The sequence below is a fragment of the Gymnoscopelus microlampas genome, assembly GCF_963454915.1.
Source record: "Gymnoscopelus microlampas genome assembly, chromosome: 17".
In the NCBI taxonomy this organism is placed as follows: domain Eukaryota; kingdom Metazoa; phylum Chordata; class Actinopteri; order Myctophiformes; family Myctophidae; genus Gymnoscopelus; species Gymnoscopelus microlampas.
In genome coordinates, this window is record NC_139954.1 from 9,919,160 (window position 1) to 9,928,519 (window position 9,360).

General features: G+C 43.9%; 1 protein-coding gene across 1 annotated transcript in view; it reads left to right on the top strand.

The window, feature by feature from the left end:
• LOC311064271 (mitochondrial import receptor subunit TOM20 homolog) overlaps positions 1-603 on the top strand; it is a gene marked incomplete at both ends in the record, with an annotated part of 726 nt that extends 123 nt beyond the window's left edge. The window contains 2 exons of the mRNA XM_084084105.1: positions 1-252; positions 544-603. The exon at positions 1-252 is cut by the window's left edge and continues 123 nt beyond it. Of these exons, the coding sequence (XP_083940231.1) occupies positions 1-252; positions 544-603 (312 nt within the window). The remainder of the gene's footprint in view (positions 253-543) is intronic.
• Positions 604-9,360: the final 8,757 nt, after the last annotated feature.

Genomic DNA, 9,360 nt, shown 5'->3' on the forward strand with positions numbered 1-9,360 from the left:
CGAGAACGGAGGAGAAAGCAGAGGGCGGCCAGAGAGGCAGCGGAGCTGGCTAAAATCCCCGATCTGAAGGACCCCCTGGCCGTGCAGAGGTTCCACCTGGAGGAGCTTCAGCTGGGAGAAGAACTCCTGGCTCAGGGGGACTACGAGAAGGGAGTGGACCACATGACCAACGCCATCGCCGTGTGCCCGCAGCCACAGCAGTCGATCCTACTGAAGCTAATGGAGCAGGCTTTGCCTCCACCCGCCTTCCAGCGTCTCCTCAACAAACTGCCAGCCGTCGGCCAGCACATCGTCGGCGCTCAGAGCAGGAAGCAGGAGGCGACGGCCAAAGAGAGGGCAGAGCTATCTAAACCTCTCGATGTGACGGACGCCGAGGCCATGCAGACGTTCTTCTTGGGGGAGCTTAAGCTGGGAAGAGACCTCGTGGCTCAGGGAGACTGTGAGAAGGGAGTGGAACACCTGAGCAATGCCGTGGCGCTGTGCGCTCAGCCACAACAGTTACTGCAGTTAATGCAGAAGTGTTTGCCTCCATCTACCATCCAGATGCTGCTCACCAAACTACCAACTATCAGCCAGACAGATCATCTAATGCATGTAATCTAAAAGGCTGTCTGGGTTGAAACCAAGCCCCCAGAACTACGGTAGAACAGTGAAGCGGCCAAGCCTGGTGGTCAAATCTGAGAATGCACTTAAATGCTACTGCGCATGCATAGCATGCGCACAAAACGTTGTGCGCATGCTCACGACGCGTCACGACCAATGGATCCATTCCATTGGTTCATATTGGTTCCATATTGGTTCCTATGCTTACTTCCGGGTGCTTCAAAACGCCACTGAGCACATTCATTGAAATGATAGCTGGGGGAGGGGCAATCCGCCCTCTAGTTATATTATACCTCTGGTTGAAACCTTGTACGTCCAAAACCGTTTTCATTTCGTAAATCATTATAAAACCCACGGACAGACTTAACCACTTAGCGAGCTTGTAGATTGGCTATTTTCGCTACTTGACAAAAGAACATACGCGGAATAGAGATAGAAGGTTTCTGCCTGACAGCAATGATATTGTGAGTGCTCAAGAGCTTGTGCGATGGCAGGCTGGGGCGGGGCCAAAAGAAGACCGGGTCGCAGTGGTTCTGGATGCGTCACATCCTGAACAAACGTCCGTCCGTCCAACCAGCCACCTGTTCGTACATACGTATATATGTAGACTGGCCAGATGTTAAAGAGGTGGTGCCATGGTTTTGCACTTTTTCTGTCTTTCATGTGTCTATGAGGTTGATAGAACTTCATTAAGCCCCCTGGTGGTGTTTTTATGGTGTTTTATGTCTTCTCTGACTATTTTGAGTTTCTTCCTGGAGGCTGAAACCTTGAGGGTCAAACGTGCCAATAGAAAAACAGCGCTTTAATGACGCAGTAGATATATACCCTCCCCCTCATTATCATAACACAACAGGTGTGGGCATGAGGAGGAGGAGGGACTAGGACAGGAGGCAGAGGGACTGGTTACATTACATTACATTACAGTCATTTAGCAGACGCTTTTATCCAAAGCGACTTACAATAAGTGCATTCAACATAGGTAGGGAACGAAAACTACTAATCACCAGAAGTTTTAAGTACATTTCCTGCTAAAACAAGCAACCAAGAGTATACCTAGCGCTAAGGTAAAAGTGCAATATATCAGCTACCTACTTTCTTAAACAGATGAGACAAAAATGGCAAAATCCAATGAGCACGAGCTAAAACAAATAAGTGTATCGACTAAACAAGATCCAATAAAACAATACAAAAATAAAACAAGAGTTCGTACAACTAGTTAACAACAAGTAGGCCAGGCAAAGAGGAAGGATAGTGTTTCCTGAAGAGGTGGGTTTTCAGCCTGCGGCGAAAGATGGGCAGTGACTCTGCTGTCCTGACTTCAGTGGGAAGTTCATTCCACCACTGTGGGGCCAGAACAGAAAAAAGTCGTGACCGTGTCGATCGACCAGAAGGACCGTTGAGTGGCGAGGGAGTCAGTCGCCCCGAGGTGGCAGACCGGAGTGGTCGGGCAGGGGTGTGGGCATTGACCAAAACTCGGAGGTAAGAAGGAGCTGTTCCTTTCACTGCTCTATAGGCTAGCACCAGGGTTTTAAACTGAATGCGAGCTGCTACGGGGAGCCAGTGCAGAGAACGGAGAAGGATAGTTGTGTGGGAGAACTTGGGGCGGTTGAACACCAGACGAGCCGCAGCTTTCTGAACAAGCTCCAGAGGTCTGATGGCTGATGCCGGAGCACCAGCAAGGAGGGAGTTGCAGTAGTCCAGGCGGGAGATGACAAGAGCCTGGATGAGCACCTGGGCTGTTTTCTCCGTGAGGAAGGGGCGAATCCTCCTGATGTTGTAGAGGAGGAATCTGCAGGACCGTGTCACTGATGCGATGTTAGCCGAGAACGACAGTTGATCGTCCAGGGTCACACCCAGATTCTTCGCAGTCCGAGTTGACGTCACCACAGCATTCTCAATGGTGATGGCCATGTCTCGGTGAGGACAGCCCTTCCCCGGGATGAACATCAGCTCGGTCTTGTCCAGGTTGAGCTTCAGGTGGTTCGTCGACATCCACTCCGAGATGTCAGCCAGACAAGCAGCAATGCGTGCCTCCACTTGTGTGTCAGAGGGGGGGAATGAGAGGATCAGCTGGGTGTCATCGGCATAGCAGTGGTAGGAAAAGCCATGTGAGTGGATGACAGCACCAAGAGATGTAGTGTAGAGGGAGAAAAGAAGAGGACCCAGAACCGAGCCTTGGGGAACCCCAGTAGTGAGCCTGTGTGGTTCTGACACAGACCCTCTCAGCATCACCTGGTAGGAGCGACCCGTCAGGTAGGATGCAAACAGGGAGAGTGCAGAGCCTGAGACACCCATCCCCTCGAGGGTGGAGAGGAGGATCTGGTGGTTCACTGTGTCGAACGCTGCAGACAGGTCCAGGAGTATCAGGACTGAGGAGAGAGAGTTCGCTCTAGCGGCATGGAGCGACTCCGTCACTGCCAGGAGGGCAGTCTCTGTCGAGTGACCCACTTTGAAGCCCGACTGGTTGGAGTCCAGGAGGTTGTTCTGGTGGAGGTAGGAAGACAGTTGTTTAAAGACAGCACGTTCGAGAGTTTTAGATAGGAAGGATAGAAGGGAAACCGGTCTGTAGTTCTTGATCTCAGAGGGGTCAAGTGTGGGTTTCTTCAGGAGGGGGGTGACTCTGGCAGTCTTGAAAGCAGAGGGAAAGTAGCCAGACGTCAGAGAGGTGTTAATAAGGTGGGTTAAGAAGGGAAGGAGTTCAGGTGCAGAGGACTGCAGCAGAGGGGATGGGACCGGGTCCAGGGAGCATGAGGTGGGGCGACTAGAGGTAACAAGGAGAAGGACCTCTTTAGAGGAGAGGGGAGAGAAGTGGGATAGAGAGGGTGGGGGAGAGGGAGGAGGAGTAGATGAAGATAGGGAGGGAGGGGTGGAAGGCAGACAGGTGTGGGTAGTGCGCAGGGCATCAGCCGGGGGAGGAGTGAAGGAGGATCGGATATCGTTCACCTTCTTGTCAAAGAAGTTGGCGAAGTCGTCAGGGAGGAGGGAGGAGGAGGGCGGAGGGGGTGGTGGTTGCAGGAGAGAGGAGAAAGTTTCAAATAGTTTTTTAGGGTTGGAAGCAGAAGCCTGAATTTTAGTGCAGAAGAAAGCAGCTTTAGCAGCAGATAGAGAGGAGGAAAAAGTAGAAAGGAGAGTTTGGAAGGTAAGAAGGTCCTCCGGGAGGTTGCCATTTCTCCATTTGCGCTCAGCCGCTCTCAGGCTCCGTCTCTCAGTACGCACTGAGTCCGACAACCAGGGAGCAGGTGGAGTTTGGCGTGCAGGCCTGGTGGTGAGGGGACAGAGATGGTCTAGAGAAGAGGATAGGGTAGAGAAAAGAAGATCAGTGGCGGTGTCAGGGGATAGAAGAGCAAAGGATTCAGGGGCAGGGAGAGCAGAGAGAACAGAGGAGGAGAGATCAGTGGAGGATAGTGTGCGAAGGTTCAAGTGGGAGGTGCTAAGGTGAGAACCAGGTATACTTAATGAACTGGAGGCGTGTCCACATAAAAACATAATTTTAACACTTTCTGTACACTTTATTGAAAAAAATCTTCCTCCTAGTATAACCATAATACCTGATGATCATGTTTTAGGGGGGGATCACTGAAAATCACGGCACCCCGTCTTTAAATGAATTGGTCATAATGTAATATAATTATGTCACATGCATGTTTGCAGGTATGAGATGTAGGCCAGTGGTTCTCAAACTTTTTAATTTCAAGGACCCCCCATGGCCAAGGTCAAGGTCCCCATACCACGGGTTCGAGAACCACTGCTGTAGGCTACATGTGTGCGTGCCACCCAACTTGATTGCTACACCCCCGTTACTGTAGCACAGCGCTCCTTTCCACCACCTCATCATATTGTAGATGTAGAAGCACGGCGCTGTTCATGTGTTTATCCATAGTTTTCCTAAAGCATAATTTATCAACTTACTCACCATGGCGCTGAACCCTTGATCCGCATCAAGCTTATATACCGCATCATGTGATGCATGTTGTATACTAGTCTATCTTCTGTTTTTGGTAGCATACTCAACACCGTCACATGTATAAAACAACTAGGCTGCCTAGCACGTTTCTGGCTTTGCATCTCATTCAACCATAATAGCATTATAATGAGTTTTTTTTTCTCCTTAATGTCATGTTTACTGTTTCATGATGCCTGCAATTTGTCACCAAGTTGTTCTATCACTCTGCTCAACTCTCTTCATTTCATTGACAAGAGTCTCATATTTGTGCTTGTATTATTATCCACATTGGTTCCATAACCGGGGGGCATTTTACAGATTGTAGCAACCCACTCGGAGTCGTTTCAATGAACAGATGATGATGTACAGCTGTGAAAAAAGGCAACACAGTCTCACTCCCAAGAAGGCACATATTGCCTTTTGGTCAGAACCCCAGGAAGGCACTATGTGTCGTCCAGGGCCGCCCCCGACGGCATTATGCACCTAAAAAAAAGTAGAGAGAGAAAAGAGAGAGAAAAAAGAAAGTCAGTGGTGGAAAAAGCTACTCAAATGTTTTACTTAAGTAAAAGTATCAATACTGCAATATAGAAATACTCTGTTACAAGTAAAAGTCCAGAATTCAAAACTTACTTGAGTAAAAGTTGCTAAAGTATTGGCATCAAAATGTATTTAAAAGTACCAAAAGTAAAAGTACTAAAATGTTTGAAAATAGCAGATCTACAAGCTCACACCGCGTCGCGATGCGTTGTGAGCTTGTAGATCGGCTATTTTCAAATAGCCTATGTATAAAATAGGGCTAAAGTGGTTCATGTGTGTTTCATATATAATTTCATAATTCATATCTGAAAAGTAACTATAGTAACTAAAGTGTTCATACAATTGTAGTGGAGTAGAAGTAAAAGTACTGAGAATGGGAAATACTCCAGTAAAGTAAAAATTCCTCAAAAGTGTACTTAAGTACAGTACTTGAGTAAATGTACTTAGTTACTTTACACCACTGCTCAATGGGCTCAGGTCGGACTGAACCTGCCCAGATTTGGAGCCATACACAGATTATGTCACAGATGAGTGTATGACATCACAGACTGGGCCCCATGAAGTCTGACATCCACATGAAGCCACGCTGTTCTCCTGTGGATCTTGAGGTTGTCGGTTTGACACCTGAAAGGAGCAGATTAAGTACATCAAGGTCTATGTGCTGATGGGCATGATCTCTATCATGGGGCTTATGCGCTGTGTGCAGAAGGGCTACGTTGTGTAACAGTTTATTTGAAACCTTGTTTTCTTTTAGAAAACAAAAAGTCTACATCAACGATAAACATATAAACCTGCCCAGTGCTCCTGTACCGTGCAGGTTGGGCAGTGTGTGGGTTTATATTTATACAGTGTTGTTTACGTTCAGTTTGGCCTTGTGCCCCTCAAAAAAGTGGCATGCCACTTTCATCTCTGTCTTTTTCTTGTCAGTATGTCTCTTTCTTTCCAGTGTCTTTTGTTGAGATTCTGAATTCTTAACTCCCCCGAGTCCCCATCTTTAAACCAATCCATTCGCTTGGTGCAGGGCTGAACATGGATCAGATTGTAAATATCATCCTTAACCCTTAAATTCAATTAATTCTTTCAATGGACTAAAATCTTGTTTTATTTGATGGCCTTTCTGCCCTGGCTTAAAAAAATGGACAACACCAAAGGGCAAGTGGCCGACTGGCCGTGCCCCTAAAATGACAAAATTCCTGGCCTGCCTATAACTGTCAAATACTTTTTATCCAAGTGTTTTCAAAAACAAACTTTAAAAAAATGATCTAAACATTAACTACAGATAAGGATGCCAACTGCTGTAAAACGAAGAAGAAGCTCTCATGAACTGCACCTGCAGATATATTTTGTCACATGATGCAAGCTCTGCAAGGTTTTTAATGTGTTGACTGGATTCTGGTAAGTCACACATATTGTACTATCCATCTCTATCATGGAATCTATTATTATGGCTGTGGGCTGTCCTTTATTAAATATTAGAATGGTATTGGAACAAAAACGGTTTTAAAGTGTCGAAAACCATTCATTGATATCAGAACAGAATTAGCCCATTAAGACCGGGAACGCGTCTGTGTGTCATTTTTAGATTTCTTTGGCTTTTCAAAAATAGTAGATATACAAGCTCGGTGCCGCGCTATGAGCTTGTACCGTAGATCTTCTATTTTTGATAAATCTTGAAAATGTGTGCAAATCTTTGAATATATATATTCTACAAACATACTGTATATATTATGTTGCTATATCAGTGGTGCTCCAACTTTTCCATGTCCTATGTATTTGGCTGCGGACCCCCATCTCAAAATATGTTGTTCCAGGGACCCCCAGAAGCACAGATCGGAGTAAAGAAATTACACTTTAAAACATATATATATTCAAAGATTTGCACACATTTTCAAGATCTTAAAAAAATAGCAGATCTACAAGCTCATAGCGCGGCACTCGATGCCGCGCTATGAGCTTGTAGATCTGCTATTTTTGAATAGCCAAAGAAATCTAAAAATGACACAGATGCGTTCCCGGTCTTAAAGGGTTATATTTGGAACTCGTAGGACATACTGTACAATACAAAATGTGGCGTATGTACTTTAGTGGGCCTATCGACTGTACAGCCCAACAATGTGTGCTCCAAAGTTTGTACACACGGCCGGATGGCTGAGTCGGAAACTTCACCAAGCAGAATTTAGCAGAGCGAGGCTGTCAGCACACTCACCCCATGCGGCACAGTGGGTTGTGGGGGGTGACATGCCATGGACTCAGCTTCCATTTGTCTTGTGTCACCCCTCCCTGCACCTCTCTGCCTCTCTCTCTCTGTCTTTTTTTCCTTGTTTGTTCCTGTTTATTTTCACGGCACTGTGCATATAGTTCTAGAACAGTGGTTGGTTCCCAAACTTTTTTATAGCTCGAGACCCAACAGAGAAATTAGACGTTTGCCCCGGGACCCAAACTATAGTGAAAATAGCACATCTGCAAGCTCACAACGCGGCGCGAAGCGACACGTTGTGAGCTGGCGGATCTGCTATTTTCACTAGTGCTTAAAAGTTCATTTTATTCTATTTATTTACTTATGGAAATTATGGTATTTTATTTATGAAATACTTTACAACTATACATTATTATTATAATTACAACCTTATATGAAAAAAGTTTTTTTTATTGATGAAAAGTTTTTTTTATTTTTTTTATTTTTTTTTATTTTAAATAATATGTATGCAGGAAACAGTGGTCTAGATAGAAAACAAACACACAGATAAAACAGAGGTAACACTTTATGTACACATAGGGCCGGTGCTATCTTGGGGGAGAGGGCGAAATTGCACCTTTTTTGGGATGGGGGGATTCTGATTCCTGAATGATGACACTTGGGTGGTCGGTGTCAGTCATTTAAAAGTCACAATGTGGGTCAATTAAGCCTGTGATTCTAATTGTTTTCAAACATATCTATACTAAAATATGTTTTCGTTTTTTCTGTAAGGCAATAAGAACAAATGCAGTTTATACTGCCTTAACTCGCTGTAATATTCAGCTAACAAAGTGTTTTGGTGTGTACATCACACACATTTTCCACCATATCTCTGGGTATTTGTTTTTACTCTATGACATTATAGCAAAGAGATGGGTTGTGGTGTGTGAAATTACAAAGTGGTTACTTAAGTATTTTATGTTGATTGTTGAACCCTTGAAATAATAAATATATAGGATCCAATGGAACACATAGGTTATATACAGTGGTGGAAAAATATCCATTTTTTACTTAAAGGAGGAGTTCACCCAAAAAATGACTTGACTTTCTATCAATTGCACACCCCATGAAGCCTTAATTTCGTGGATTTATTTTTGTTTTTGTGGCATTCCAAAGACAATAATTTGATGACCGTGTGTATTTCCGGTAGGAGACAATTTTTTTTTTTTTAAATCAAGGCTTCATAGGGTGTGCAATTGATAGAAAATAAGTCATTTTTTGGGTGAACTCCTCCTTTAAGTAAAAGTATCAATTGGTATCAAAATGTACTTAAAATACCAAAAGTGAAAGTACTCATTATGCAAAATGTCCCATTTCACAAGATGTCAAATGTATACAAATATTTTGAAAATAGCAGATCTACAAGCTCACAATGCGTTACATCGAGACACATTGTGAGCTTGTAGATCTGTTATTTTCAAATGGCCAAAATGCATACAGGGCTGAAGTGGTTAATGTATGTTTTGTAATAATAATCAAAATCTACAAAGTAACTAGTAACTAAAGTTTTCAAATAATTGTAGTGGAGCACAATACAGTACTTGAGTAAATGTACTTAGTTACTTTCCACCACTGGTTATACAGTATAACAGTTTTGGACAAGATATCCACCTGATAGCAACAATACAGTATGTTTGACTCATTATTTATTATTCCTATTTCATCGTGATTGCTGAAACATTTTATTGCAGGTGACCTCTATTTTTCAAGTTGTAACCCATCACTTAAGAATAGGGTCTGTTAATTACACTAGTTGTGTTATAATAGATGTATTTAATATGAAGAGGAGTCAACCATACAAGAACCTGTGTGGGATAATAAGTGTTGAAGTAGTTATGAGCAAGACCTCACTTGAGGAACGGGCAACATAATCATCAGAGTTAGAAAGACTTCATTTTGAACGATTTGGATAACATTAACACTTGTCATTGTGTTTTGTTTCATAAGAACAGACCATAGGCCTATGTATTAATTGTTAGGGAAGAATGACTATTATATAACCTTTTAAAGCCCATATCTGAGCTGAGCATAACTCACCATA